This window comes from Symphalangus syndactylus, chromosome 12 (genome assembly GCF_028878055.3).
Source record: "Symphalangus syndactylus isolate Jambi chromosome 12, NHGRI_mSymSyn1-v2.1_pri, whole genome shotgun sequence".
Lineage (NCBI taxonomy): Eukaryota > Metazoa > Chordata > Mammalia > Primates > Hylobatidae > Symphalangus > Symphalangus syndactylus.
Window position 1 is genome coordinate 81,764,666 of NC_072441.2, and position 14,884 is coordinate 81,779,549.

Here is a 14,884-nt window from a genome sequence, read left to right on the forward strand (position 1 = left end):
CAAACACAGCTAATCAAGTAACCCTTAAAAGTTAAGATAGTGCTAATAAACACAAGAATAATAAGGACCAAACAGGTAGGATTCACTGACATGACATCATCTCTGTAGGGAAAATTAGGAGGCAGTTTCCATTCCTAGGGAGGGTTAGTAAAGCCTGTTACTCCCCCAATCCTACAGAAAGTATTCTACAGCCAATCTATCACGGTGTTCTAGCAAAGCATATGTTGAGGAAAACTACAGGTTTCAACCTAACATCTAAATTTTAAAAAGTAGCATTTCAGCAACAAACAAGCGCAGAGAGCTCACCTGAAAAGTGAAATAACAGAACTATTGCTCAGATATCTGAAAAGTCAAGCTGCTGCCCCCAGCTCTGCCCACTCAAAGGCTTAGGCAGACACTTAGTGTGGCGGCGGCTCCTTGGCAGCACCATTCACAGTGGTATCATCATACCAGGGTAGGAGCACCGTAGTGTCATTGCTGATAACATAAACCAGGACATCGGAGGTGTTCTTGCCATTGATCTATCGGTAGCAATTCCAAACACAGCTAATCAAGTAACCCTTAAAAGTTAAGATAGTGCTAATAAACACAAGAATAATAAGGACCAAACAGGTAGGATTCACTGACATGACATCATCTCTGTAGGGAAAATTAGGAGGCAGTTGTCGTATGCATTCCTGAATGGAGTTTGGATAAACGAGCACAGTGATTGCAACCAAGGTGTTCAGAGCAAAATCAAAGATCTGGTAACAGGGCCGGGCGCGGTGGCTCACGCTTGTAATCCCAGCACTTTGGGAGGCCGAGGCGGGCGGATCACGAGGTCAGGAGATCAAGACCACGTGAAACCCTGTCTCTGCTAAAAATACAAAAAATTAGCCGGGCATGGTGGCTGGTGCCTGTAGTCCCAGTTACTCGGAGAGGCTGAGGCAGGAGAATGGCGTGAACCTGGGAAGTGGAGCTTGCAGTGAACCGAGATCGCGCCACTGCACTCCAGCCTGGGCGACAGAGCGAGACTCCATCTCAAAAAAAAAAAAAAAAAAGATGTGGTAACAGAAGAATGGGGTGATCCAGAATGCGTGTTGCCTGTATGCTTCGCAATTAGCCGTAGCACATATCAGTATCATGAGAATAGAAATCGCAATGGCAATGCACGTATTGGCATCATCCATGAACTCAAAATCACCTCCCAGTTCAGAACTTGAAAAGTGATACTGATCCGGATCAGCTAGGGCACTCAACAAAATCAAGAGTACCACGGCATTGATGATCAGGTACCAGACACCTAGCAGGATCGTGCCAGTGCGGACATGGAAGCACAGGCAGCAGCTGTTGGAGTAAAACCGCACCCAGGGCGCTACCAGGGTGCGAGCATTGTCATCGCTCCTGGCGCAGAGGCGCGAGCTCGCGCCCAAGTTTCCAGGAGCGTTGACATCCTCGCCCAGGGTCCGCCGCGCAGCTGCTGCAGACTCCTCGGCTGCTCCGGCTTCCGGCCCGCTCACCTGTGCGCCCGCCAGCCTCGCTCCTCTATCCTCCCAAGAGGGAATTTTATAGCGCTAAATGTCCATATCAAGTGGGGTGGGAGGAGAGGGGAGAGATAGCATTAGGAGATATACCTAATGTAAATGACGAGTTAATGGATGCAGCACACCAACATGGCACATGTATACATATGTAACAAACCTGCACTTTGTGCACATGTACCCTAGAACTTAAAGTATAATAAAAATATATATATAAAGAAGATATTAATAGAAAGATCTCAAATTAACAACCCAACCTCCACCTAAAGTAATTAGAAAAACAAGAACAACTAAGCTCAAAGCTAGCAGAAGAAAAGAAGTAACTAAAATAAGGGCAGAACTAAATGAATTGAGACCCAGAAAGCCATACAAAGGATCAGTGAAATGAAAACTTGCTTTTTTGAAAGGATAAACAAGATTGATAGACCATTAGCTAGATTAACAAAGAAAACTAGAAAAGATCAAAATAAACACAATCAGAAATGGCAAAGGTGACATTACAACTGATTCCACAGAAATGCAAGAGATCCTCAGAAATATGAACCTTTCTATGCATACAAACTAGAAAATCTAGAGGAAATCAATACATTCCTGGAAACACACAACCTCCCAAGACTGAGTCAAGAAGAAATAGAATTTCCGAACAGACCAATAACAAGTAATGAAATTGAATCAGTAATAAAAGACCTACCAACAATAATAGCAACAACAACAACAAACCCCGTATCAGATGGATTCATAGTCAAATTCTACTAGATCTACAAAGAAGAGCTGGTATCAATCCTAAAGAAACTATTGCAAAAAATCAAGGAGGGGCTCTTCCCTAACTCATTGTATGAAACCAGTATCCTCATGACATCAAAATTTGGCAAAGGCACAACAAAAAAAAGAAAACTACAGACCAATATCCATGATGAGCATAGACGTAAAACTCTTCAACAAAATACTAGAAAACCAAATACGGCAGCATATCAAAAAGTTGATTTCCCAAATAAGTGGGCTTTATTCCTAGAATGCAGGGATGGTTCAACATATGCAAATAAATACATGTGATTCACCACATAAACAGAATTAAAAACAAAAACTATATGATCATCTCAATCAATGCAGAAAGCATTCAGTAAAAATTCAACATTTCTTCATGATAAAAGCTCTCAATAAACTAGACATCAAAGAAACATACCTCAAAATAATAAGTGCCATCTATGACAAACCCACAGTTGACATCATACTGAATAAGCATAAGTTAGGTGCATTCTGCCTAAGAACTAGAACAAGACAAGGATGTCTACTCTCACTATTCCCATTCAACATAGTATTAAAAGTCCTAGGCAGAGCAATTAGACATGAGAAAGAGATAAAAGGAACCCAAATTGGAAAAGAGGAAATTACCTCTCTTCACTAACAATATGATTCTATGTCCAGAAAACTCTAAAGATTCTGCCAAAAGACTCCTAGACCTGATAAACAACTTAAGCAAATCTCAGAAAACAAAATCAACATAGAAAAATCGGTAGCATTTCTATACGCCAATAATATTCAAGCTGAGAATCAAATCAAAGATGCAATTCCATTTACAACAGCCACACAAAAGAAATAAAATACCTAAGAAAACATCTAACCAGCGAGGTGAAAGACCTCTACAAAAAGAACTACAAAACACTGCTACAAGAAATCATAGATGACACAAACAAATGAAAAAGCATGCCATGCTCATGGATTGGAAGAATTGATATAGTTAATACATCCACATTGCCCAAAGCAATCTATAGATTCAATGCTATTCCTATCAAATTACCAAGGTCATTTTTCACACAACTTTACAAAACTAGTCTAAAATTCATATAGAAGCAAAAAGAGCACAAATAACCAAAGCAATCTTAAGCAAAAAAGAATATAACAAGAGGTACCACATTACCCAATTTCAAACTACACTACAAGGCTACAGTAACCAAAACAGCATGGTATTGGTACAAAAATAGACACATAGACCAATGGAACAGCATGGAGACCACTGAAATAAAGCACATACCTACAACCAACTGACCTTGAACAAGGCTGGCAAAAATAAACAATGGGGAAAGGAAATCTTATTCAATAAATGGTGCTGGGGAAACTGCTAACCATATACAGAAGAATGAATCTGGGCCCCTACCTCTCACCATATACAAAAATTAACTCAAGATGCATTAAAGACTTAAATGTTAAGACCTTAAACTATTAAAATCCTGGAAGAAAACCTAGGAAATACTCTTCTAGACATGTTCTAGGCAAAGAATTTATGATTAAGTCCTCAAAAGCAATGCAACAAAAATGAAAATTGATACGGGACCTAACTAAACTAAAAAGCTTCCACACAGTGAAAGAAACTAATAACAGAGTAAACAGACAATCTACAGAATGGGAGACAATATTCACAAACTGTGCATCTGACAAAGGGCTAATACCCAGAACCTATAAGGAATTCAAACAACTTAATAAGAAGAAAACAAATAACCCCATTAGAAAGTGGGCATAGGACAAGAATTTCTCACTTATAAGTGAGAGCTAAACACTGAGTACACACAGACATAAAGATGGGAGCGGGAGACACTGGGGATTCCAAAAGGAGAGAGGGCAGGAGGGGCATCAGGGTTGAAAAGCTACCTAACAGGTACTATGTTCACTATTTGGGCAATGAGATCATTAGCATCCCAAGCCTCAGCATCATGCAATATACCCATGTAACAAACCTGCACATGTATACCCTGAATCTAAAATAATTTTTTTTTACAAAGAGGCCAAAGAAGGATCCTTCAGATGGCCTCACTGTTTGAAACCAAAGGGCTGGGTCTGCCTGTGGATCCCTTCCCCTGTGTCTGTACAATCCCTGAGGTGTTCACTCAGGTACTGCAGGAGGTGTTGGCAACAACCAAAGGCCACTCTGCTCTGCCAGCAGATGATCAGAGGCTGTTCAGGTGTTCATCACCAGCTTAGCTAATGAGTTCAGTGAGTCTCACTGGTCCTAAATAGTCCAGGTGGTAGCATTAGTTATCACTGACATAGTCAGTGACAAGTTGGGTACCATTTTTCCCAGGGCATGTACACCTATGCCAGGTAGGAGGACACAGACAGCAAAATGGAATCAGCTATCAGAATGCCTTCCTGGCAGAGTATGTCAGGCAACCCTGCAATGTCAGAAGCCCTTCCAGCTTAGAGTGTCATTTTGCACAAACACTTGAGGACCACAAATTCCAAAACAGCATGCTCTATCTAAGGGTGACAGGTATTCTGCAGTATATCCCACAAAGGAATATACTAGCCAGGGGAGCACTTGTAACTCTGGTCAGGGAGCTGTCATTATAAAAGTCTATAGTTCAAGTGTACAAAGCCTGTGTCAGATTTAGCCATGAGTTAGGTGGCAAGGTAAATTGTATGATGTGCCTGCTTTCCCATACCATTGACGATGTTTAAAATCTGTCTGATTTTATGTCTTTGTTCTAGGTAACCTGCACGAGGCCATCACTCTCCAATCAGAAACACCGATGGCTGTTGGGGCCCCAGTCAAATTGGCAACAGGCCACAGATGGATTATTCCAGCATGGAGATGCCCTGAGTACATGGGTGGCTGATTCAGCAGTGTTTTAGATCACAGGAGAATTTCCAAATCTCCTAAGACTGGAAGGAAACTCCTCCGCCCAGGGAAGAAGACAGAATTGTTACTGGGGCAACCCCTAAGAGTTTAGGGCAATCAAAACGCCAATCCTCTTGCTCTATACGTAGGGAGATTATCTTTGCCTAGAGGATTGCTCACACCAGGAAAAAACTACCAGTCCTTCAGGCCCTGAGGTGTGCCAGGTAAAGTCCTGGGCAAGGAAGAGTGGCCCAAGAGAGAAGCTCATCTGGTACCTCCTCTCCCTACTCCTCACTCTGGACAGCAGAGACCCTATAGGGGATGAGGAGAAAGAGGCCAGGCAGGCAGGGGAGGAATGGCTGTCCCATCCACACCCAGGGTGGAAAACGGCTACAAGAGAGTACCTTCATGTTTTAATTGGGGTCTCTTTCTTGGAGACAGTAGAGATCTGATTTTACCTCTGCCACTTGCCAGATTCATAAGCTTTGTCAAGTTTCTGAGTCTACTCATGTACAAAATGGAAATAGTAGTTACCTCTCTCATAGGGTTGTTATGAGAAATGAGATAAGTTACCACAATGTCTTGAGCTAAAAAGCAAAATCATTAACAAAATCATTGGCCTGTGTCAAAATTTTTGTTTCAATTCATTAATGAGAGAACCAGCAAGGAAGACTTTTTTGAACTGGTTTGAAGGATATTAAGAATATGAAAGACAGTTAGAAAGTAATGTCTAAGATTCTTAATTTAGACACAAGACTAGATACAAGTCTTTTGACTTTTCATAGGGTGACAAAAACAAACCATAGCAGTTTTGGGTTTAACGTCTTGACCAGCCTATAAAGCCATATTGCCCTACCCAGCAGAGGTAAACTGTCTACATCATCTATTATGAATTGCTATCAAACATGCTTTGCCAATCACTTTTCTCAAAAGTGTCAGATGAGGTCTAGTAGCAAGGACCTGCTTTTATTCAGACAGACTCTAGCATGAGATCAAAAATATAAGCAATCACTAGTTTGCCTTTTTCCAGGTTTGAGATGATTTTTTTTTCTTTCACACCGACACATAGCCGGAGCCCAGTAAGTGCTGGTAGCTTTCCCTCCCCTCTTCAGCCCATTTGAATTTAGACTGAATTCCCCCAGGCAGGAGGGCAGAAAATGGGCTGGGTTCTGGACCCAATCAAAATTGTTCTGGTTCCCAAGTGGAGGGATAAATAGGAAAATCTTTTCCATTGGAATAAGGCCTTTTGCTCAGCCACTGTAGACCAACTGCCCAAGTCCAGATTCTCTCCATGCCCTTTAAGACTTTTGTCACAACCACCAGGAACACACCTGAAGTCAGGACACTTGGGCGAAGAACTTGGAAGGAGAAGCAAGACTTCAAACAGGCCATCCTTATAGGACCCAGAAATCATGGTGGCCGGATCTGCTTCAATTGGTGAGCCAAGCTCTCCTTCGTGGGCTCAAATGTTGCATGCGATTTCCTGCTAAACTACTTATTTCTAAACTTCCCACTCCCTTGTTCTTCTTTTGCAGCTGGGGAAACAGGAAACAAAATCACCTTGCTTTGGGCCACAAGTCCTGTCTGATTCTGCCCAGTCAGTGGTTTCGGTAATGGGCACGGTCTTGTTTGTAAATCATCATCTCCAAGCCTGCGTCCTCTGGGAAGCTTCCAAGGCCTTCCTCTCTCACTTCTCTTCTCCAGATGGCCAGTGACAGCTGGGCCACCTCCCCTGCCCAACTGTGCACTCAAGAATCAACTGTTGACCCAATTCTTCACAACCAGTACCCATCACTTATGGTGAAACTCCAAAGGGCACTGTGGGCCACCTTCCTCTTCTAGTGGGCTCAGAAAAAGAAGACTTATTAGACTTCCAAGTAATGGCAGACAACTGAGAATAGTAACTCTCCCCAAAAGAATCCATTGACAGCAAGTCCAATAGTGCACTTTCAAGGGGAATCAAAGGCCCTGGGATAGGTTGCCCCTCACCACCCTGACACACACACACACACCCCACCACCACCACCACCACCACCACCAATGTGGATAGCTGAAAGGCAGAATCGGGGTGCTTGCTCCTTTTTTGTACTCCTGTTACTATCTTTTCTCTTGTGAGGTCCCCTAAATGTTGAGTTGACCTGAGATGTGGTTTGGTGAACTGTGGAACCTTTCCCACCTTTTTTAGCCTGAGCCACATTCAGGTCAGCTGCTCACCTTTGCACTATATATTGGAGAAAATTATAGCAAGATCACTGTGGTGTCTCTCAGAGCTCCATAATCTCAGCTTCTGCAGTGCGGAGTGTATTCCACACTCCTGACTTAAGCAGAAGCACTGGCTTGGGGAGATGGATAGATATCCTTCAGCAAAAGTGAGAAGAAAGTAATTTAATGCCTAGGCCTTCCTCCTTGCCCCAGCAGAAGCCCATCTCCATATTCTGATGACTAGATTTTCCCATCCCATCTTAGATCCCAATCTTAACTTTCAGCTGGCTGCCAACCATTTTCACTAATATGTTAGCTGATAACAAATAAAATTGACTGGTAATTAAAAACATTGGTGAGTAAGGGCTTAAACTATTACCTTTCCCTGTTCATTTACATTTTATATGATTAAGGCCTACTACAAGAAAAGGCCCAGTGACCTGAACTGAGTAATCTTCAGCACTGGAAACCAGTTAATCTGAGTGGCATTTTGCTAATGGTAGGAAAAGGGTTTGCTCCTCCTGAAATCCTAGGGAATTGGTCACCTCCTCTTCTCCTCTTGGGCATGAAGCATGTCTAGGTTCTCCAAAGAACCCCTCCCCTCCGCTACCCCAGAGTTAGCTTCTTCTCTTCAGCTGATGATCCTGGGGTTCCAAGCACAATAATTATCCCAGAGAGGGTGGAAGTCTCCCTGCTGTATTTAGTAACTCCCCCCGCAAAGAATCAATTGACAGCAAGTCCAACAGTGCACTTCCAAGGGGAACCAAAAGCACTGGGATAGGTTGCACTCCTGCCCTGACACACACACACGTGCACAGACCCCACCATACCCCACCATAAGTGTTGGTAGCTTTTTCTCCCCTCTTCAGCCCATTTGAATTTAGACTGAATTCCCCCAGGCAGGAGGACAGAAAATGGGCTGGGTTCTGGATCCAATCAAAATTGTTCTGGTTCCCTAGTGGAGGAATAAACCAGAAAATCTTTTCCATTGAAATAAGGTCTTTTGTTCAGTCACCGTAGACTGTGCTTAGGCAATGGCTGGGGCCCTTGTGCAGTGCAGAGGGACATCAAGCAGCTTCCATCTTCCAGGCCGGGGTGTATCCTCAGCTTCACAGAGCAGGAGAGCTGTGGAGGACCATGGGCAGCAGGGTAGGAACTGATTTAGCCCTTGGCAACAACACATGTCCCCACAGAGCATCCACCCACCCACCCAACACAACAATAAGAATAAAAATACTCCAACTTTTGGCCAGGTGTGGTGTGGATCACACCTGTAATCTCAGCACTTTGGGAGGCCAAGGTAGGAGGATCGCTTGAGTCCAGGAGTTTGAGACTAGCCTGGGCAACATAGCAAGTCTCCATCTCTACAAAAAAATAATTTAAAAATTAGCCAAGGGCAGTGGCTCATGCCTGTAGTCCCAGCTACTAAAGAGGCTGAGGTGGGAGGATTACTTGAGCCCAGGCGTTCGAGGCTACAGTGAGCCATGATCATGCCATTGTACTCTAGTCCAGGTGACAGAGCAAGACCCTGTGTCTCAAAAAGAAAAAAAAAAAGAGAGAGAGAGAGACAGAGAGAAATACTCTGCCTTTTGTTACTAAAAACCAGTAAGCAGGACAAGTGTTCTTAACCTTTTTGAGGTGTTGGGCCTTTTTGAGACTCTGATGGAAGCCATGGAGGAATGTTCTCAGTGCATCACTCAAAATGATGCACACAACTTCAACCCAATTTCAGAGATGTATAGACAGGCAAGTCAAGAATTCTGGTTTAGTGATTCAGCACAGCTTCCTACCTTTTTACCCATCACTAACACCATTGCACCAGCACCTAAGTGAGGACAACAGAAAATTCCTCACACCACAGCATGAAAATCCAGTTTGGGGTGACGTTTTTGTGAAAAGGTTCCCCTTCATTTTCTTCTTTTTTAAAATGCCCATCTCAGAGAAGAACCATTCATCTTCTGGCCTTCCCCTTGTACCAGCCCTTGGGAAGTATTTTTTAGATAATTCTCTGATCACCAAAGCATAGAATCCCATAGGGCAGCATATGAATAACCTATTCTTTGACTTAAGTTTTACTAATTTATTTTCCTATTTACCTATTCCTTTATCATTTAATTGAGTTGGGAGGTTGGGAGTGGAGAGGGAGGAAAAATTTTCAAAATCCCCAAGGACAAACTACAGGTATGGGGACAGGTGTGGGGATTATCCTATTAGTGGAGGACTCTGAACATTGTCCACCTACATCACACCACACACAGAATCAGCCTCTCCCTCTCTCCCTCTCTCGCTCTGTCTTTCTGTCTGTCTGTCTCTCTCTCTCTCTCACACACACACACACACACACACACTTCTATGTAGCTATCACCCTAATTTCCCAAGAGCCACATCTAAGACATTTAGCTGGAAGCTAAAATTTAGCTTAGGGAACAGTATCAGTTGTTCTTATACCACCCTGTTCCCAAATCCCTGACCCATTTCAGAACCACTAGTAAAATCATCAGCTACAGTGTCATGGACTTTTTGGAATCCTTAAGCCTCAAATCCAATGGCTCAAGATGGAGGGGCTGGAAGGGAATGTGGGGCAGAGGCCAGCTGAGGGGTAAAACAGGAAAGGCTTGTGAGAGGTAAGGTGGGACAACATAGATTTCTTCCTTTGGGTTTTCCAATCCTCCCTCCACACCAAGGAACCTCATTCCACAAAAGCATGAACGAGAGAGGCGTGAGGTATTGATGACTTTATTTTTCTGCAGGTACATGTCCAGGGGCCCAGCCTCTAGGCCCAGTAACTCAGCTAATCTTTGTGGCCTTCTTCGTGGCTTTTTTTGTGGGCTGCCACGCCCATCTTTACCACCAGAATGAGAAACTCCTGGAAGTTAACTGCACCATCAGTGTTGATATCCAACTCTTTGAACCAGGCGTCTGCACCCTTTTTCTGTCAAGATTGAGGAGGAAGAAGCCAGAGTTTAAAGATCTCAGAGAGAGCCGAGGCATAGCCATCTATGAAGGGCGGCAGGGAGGACCGCTGGCCCAGGGCAGCCCCAGGACCAGGCAGACAGCCCCCACCACACCCAGCCCCTCCTCACCCTGATATACTGAGGACACTCGGTCTCTAGCAATTTCTTCAGGTCATCCCTGTAGACGGCATGGTAATTCCCCTTTATCAGGGAATACTTGTGGTAGACATCGATGATGGAGTTCAAGGCTTTCTCCAGCTCGGTCAACATGATGCCTACGCACTTGCCCCACCTGAAAAACAGAACCCTCTGGGGAATCCCATGGCAGGGAATTTGCATCTGCCCAGGGCAGTACTCAGAGGACTCATGCCCCAAGCGATGGCCTTGTCCTGGCCTGCACCCTCCAAATAACCAAACCAGCAGATGGCTATGGCTCTGGTGGGAAGGGTGGGATGATAGGGATACAGGTGTGGGAAGGGGAAGAGTCCATTCACACAGAGGCATGTGCACACACACGGGGCCTGTAGACTTTCATTACCACCCCACCCTCTGCTGAAGAAAGGTCCTGCCTAGGAGAAAATGTGCCCTTACCCACTGGAAGGTGCTGGAGGATGCTCTCCTTCCTTATCCCTGCCTCACTCCCCATCTCCAGGAGTATATTTGCTCCAGACCTCCCTGAGCTTTCTCTCTCCTCTCTCAGGAAGGCTGCTCCACTTCTCTGACCCTCCCCAAGAGAAGCCCAAAGTGTGGGGCCAACCCAGACAGTCCCACTTACCAGGTCTTCTGAAAGACAGCTGACAAGAGACATGCAGGGCTGAGAGGCAGCTCCTTTTTATAGCGGTTAGGCTTGGCCAGCTGCCCATAGCTTCAGGCCATCAGAGACAGCTGCTCCCTGCCAGAGTTGCTACAGTCTCTGGTTTCTCAACGAGGTGAATGTGGCAATCACTGTGCAGAATGCAAATTTTGGGTGGGGAGGTAGGAGAAGAGGAAAGAGGAAGGCATTTGCTGGCCAATAGTGCCCAGAAGGAAAAAGCAGGTAGGGGGGCTCTTTTTCTGGGCTGCTGGCATCCACTTGCTTGATCCAGCCAGATTCCCACTCCCATTCCCTTTCCACTATTGCAATTGCTCATCCCCTGCATTGGTGGTCAGGCTATACATCCCTGAAACTGAATTGAAGTTGAATGCATCATTTTGAGTGCATGCACTCAATGAGAACATTCCTCCATGACTTCTATCAGAGTTTCAAAGTGTCCAAAGACCACAAAAGGGTTGAGAACACTTGTCCTGGCTGATAGCTTTTAGTAATGAAAACTATTGTTCTCATTACTAAAAACTAAAACTATCGTTATTGTTCTTTTGGGTGGGTGGGTGCTTTGTGGGGAAATGTGTTGTTGCCAAGGGCTATATCCATTCCTGCCCTGCTGCCCACACTCCTCCACAGCTCTCCTGCTCTGTGAAGCTGGGGATGGACCTTGCCCTGGGAGATGGAGGCTGCTTGGGGTCCCTCAGCACTGCACAAGGGCATGAGCCATTGCATAAACACAGCAGGGAGCCTTTCACCCTCTCTCGGTTAATTATCGTGTCTGGGACCCCAGGATCACTGGCTGAAGACAGGAAGCTAACTCTGAGGTAGTGGAGGGGAAGAGTTCTTTGGAGAAGCCAGACGTGCTTCATGCCTAAGAGGAGAAGAGGAGGTGGCCAATTCCCCAGGATTTCAGGAGGAAGAAATCCTCTCCCCACCACTAACAAAATGCTACTCAGATTAACTGGCTTCCAACCCTGAAGACTGTGGTGTGTTTCTGTTATTACAAAGAAAATATTTATAAGACAAATATCTGATAAGGGATTAATATCCAGAATATAAAGAATCCCTACAACTCAACAACAAAAAACAAACAAACCAATCAAAAAATGGGGAAAAGACTCGAATAGACACTTCTCCAAAGAAGATATACAAATGGTCAATAAGCACATGAAAATTACTAATCTTTAGGAAAACATGAAGCAAAACGACAATGAGATACAACCTGACACCCACAAGGATGACTACGACTTCTTTTAAAATCCAGAAAATAACAACTGTTGGTGAGGGCATAGAGAATTGGAAGCCTAATGCACTGTTAGTGGGAATGTAAAATAGTGCAGCTGTTATGGAAAACTGCAAGTTTGTTCCTCAAATAAACACAGAATTACCATATGATCCATCATTCTGCTCCTGGATAGATATGCAAAAGAATTGAATGCAGGGATTCAGACAGATGTTTGTACATTCATGTTCATAGCAGCATTATTTACAAGAGCCAAAAGGTAGAAGCAACCCAAGTGTCCCTCAACACATGAATGGATGAAGAAAATGTTTTGTGGGGACATGTGTTGTTGCCAAGGGCTAAATCCATTCCTACTCTGCTGCCCACACTCCTCCACAGCTCTCCTGTTCTGTGAAGCTGGGGATCCACCGTGCCCTGGGAGATGGAGGCTGCTTGGGGTCCCTCTGCATTGCACAAGGGCCTGAGCCATTGCATAAACATAGCAGGGAGGCTTTCACCCTCCAAAATAAATCCAGCTCTCTCTGGATGTGAGCCACTGGGGACCCAGCACAGTGCCCAGCACACGCAATAACAGCAGCCACAATCACCGATCAGAGCAAATCATGGCAAAATACTAGTTAACACTCACTGAGCTTTTCCCATGTCCGGGAACTATTCTAAGTGCTTTATTTGCATTGATCATTTAATTCTCACACTAATCCAATGACGTATATACTATTATAATGCCCATTGTACAGATGAGGAAACTGAGCCCCACAGAGAGACATAGTAATTCAGCATGTCAAATGATTGAGTGACTCATGATGTGATGTGACAGCATCCACTTCCTATTCCTGCCTGTAATGCCTTTTGTCCCCGTAATGTCCTCCTCACCATTCCTGATCCAGCTCAGGCATCATCTGCTCCAAGTCCATCCCTGATCCACCTGCCCTCACCCCATCAGGGCAGAGTTAATTCTTCTCTCCTCCACGCTACCCAAATCCTTAACCATCACAGCATTTGCCCTGCTATGTTATGATTCACTTGTTTATTTTCTGTCTTTTCTTTGGGACCAGGAGACCCTTTAGAAAAGAAATCACATTTCTTTTCACAACCTTAGGGCCTGGCACCTACTATGTGTTCAATTAATACTTACTGAGGGGATAAATGAATACAAAATTAAGTTTGGCCCTTCCCTTATCCAAGGCAGAAATTCTCTTTATCACACTCAGCCATCTTAAATCATTTCTGGAAGAAGGCAGGGTATACATTCATCAAACAAATGCAGTCTAACTTCCTTGACAAAAGATGAATCAAGCTCCATCTAGGAAAACAACTCCATTTCTGACGTGACAAGTTTTCAACCAAGGATCCACCCTTGGTTAATACCTATTATTCACCACGTACTATCCTATGTGACCGGCATAATAGCACCTGCCTCAAAGCACCACATCATGTTTTCAAAGTATTTTGCATCCACTGACTCATTTGATATTCCCAGCAACCTTGTGATGTGGACATTACAAGTATAATTATCCCTATTTGACAGATGGGGAAACTGAGACACAGGGCATTACTTCAGGTCCTTCCCCAGGTCCAGTGAGGGAGTCCTGAGTGGTGACCTCCTTCCCACATCATGTACAGGCTGACCGGCAAGATCGTGAAATGTCGCCCCCTCCCCAAAAACTGCGCCCCTGGACAGCTTTGGGTGCTTTGGGGACAGCAGGAGCCAGGCTGAACTGAACTTGCAGCAAAAGGTATCAGGACTTGGGTAAGCACATCCGGGGAAAGGCAGAGGCTGTAAGCAGCCTGGCGGACATGGGGCAACCTAGAGGGAGCGGAACCTGGTCATGTTTACAGGAAAGAGCTGAGTCCTGGGTGTGTCCCAACAGACCTGACAGGCCCATCCCTGAGGCCAAGGAAATGAGGACAGAGCAGGCAGAGCTGGTGAAGAAACCCCTAGAAGGGGGCAGGAGAGGGGCAGGGAGGGCTCAGGCTGAGCGCCCCTGCTTTGTACTCAATGCCTGTGGAGCCCAGCACTTCTCAGGTGAGACAGGTATTTCTCCCCTGGGCCTGCAAGAAGAGTGGCCCAAGTAACTCGGGCGATGGTCTTCATGCCTCTAGACACAGCCAGGGGCCTGCGGAAAGGAGCACAGACCTAGATCATCAATTCCAGCCCCACAGGCCCCAATTCTGCATTCCTTCCCCACACACCTGCTGAGCATTTATGGGGACACTGAGGTCCTGTCTCGGTGGAGAGTACGAAACAAGCAGTGTGGCAGAAGATGCCCCTCCACAGGAAAGAATGCAAAGGGGAATGGGGTGCAGACATCTCCCGAGGAGGAGAGGGCCCAGCTAGGTCCTGAAAGGCAAACTAAGCTGATGGCAAGCGTGGGAGGGACAGCAGGCCAGGCCCGGAGCAGCAGGGGCAAATTCTGCCCCAGAGCCTGACTGATGAGAAACAAGTTCTCCAGCTCAGCTCCAGGGACAACCCACCATGTTTGGCGCAAAGGACCAGGTGGGGAGGGAACCAGACCAATTTTCTTAAGTGACCCTGCAGTCCTGTGC

At 45.1% G+C, this 14,884-nt stretch overlaps 1 protein-coding gene and 1 pseudogene across 2 annotated transcripts; both read right to left on the reverse strand.

Moving 5' to 3' along the window:
* Positions 1-340: 340 nt before the first annotated feature.
* Positions 341-6,547, reverse strand: LOC134734868 (lysosomal-associated transmembrane protein 4B-like; annotated as a pseudogene).
* A 3,508-nt stretch (positions 6,548-10,055) lies between these two features.
* S100A8 (S100 calcium binding protein A8) lies at positions 10,056-11,212 on the reverse strand. Of its 2 annotated transcripts, none has more exons than XM_063628115.1 (3): positions 11,065-11,212; positions 10,419-10,598; positions 10,056-10,267 (listed from the first exon to the last, which is right to left on the reverse strand). In XM_063628115.1, exons 1-3 carry the CDS (start codon positions 11,095-11,097, stop codon positions 10,127-10,129), a joined length of 354 nt encoding a protein of 117 aa, XP_063484185.1. In that variant the 5' UTR covers positions 11,098-11,212; the 3' UTR covers positions 10,056-10,126. The 2 variants fall into 2 exon arrangements, with proteins under 2 accessions (XP_063484185.1, XP_063484186.1); XM_063628116.1 differs by having other exon boundaries at positions 10,063-10,267; positions 10,419-10,581; positions 11,065-11,100.
* Between the last annotated feature and the right edge of the window lie 3,672 nt (positions 11,213-14,884).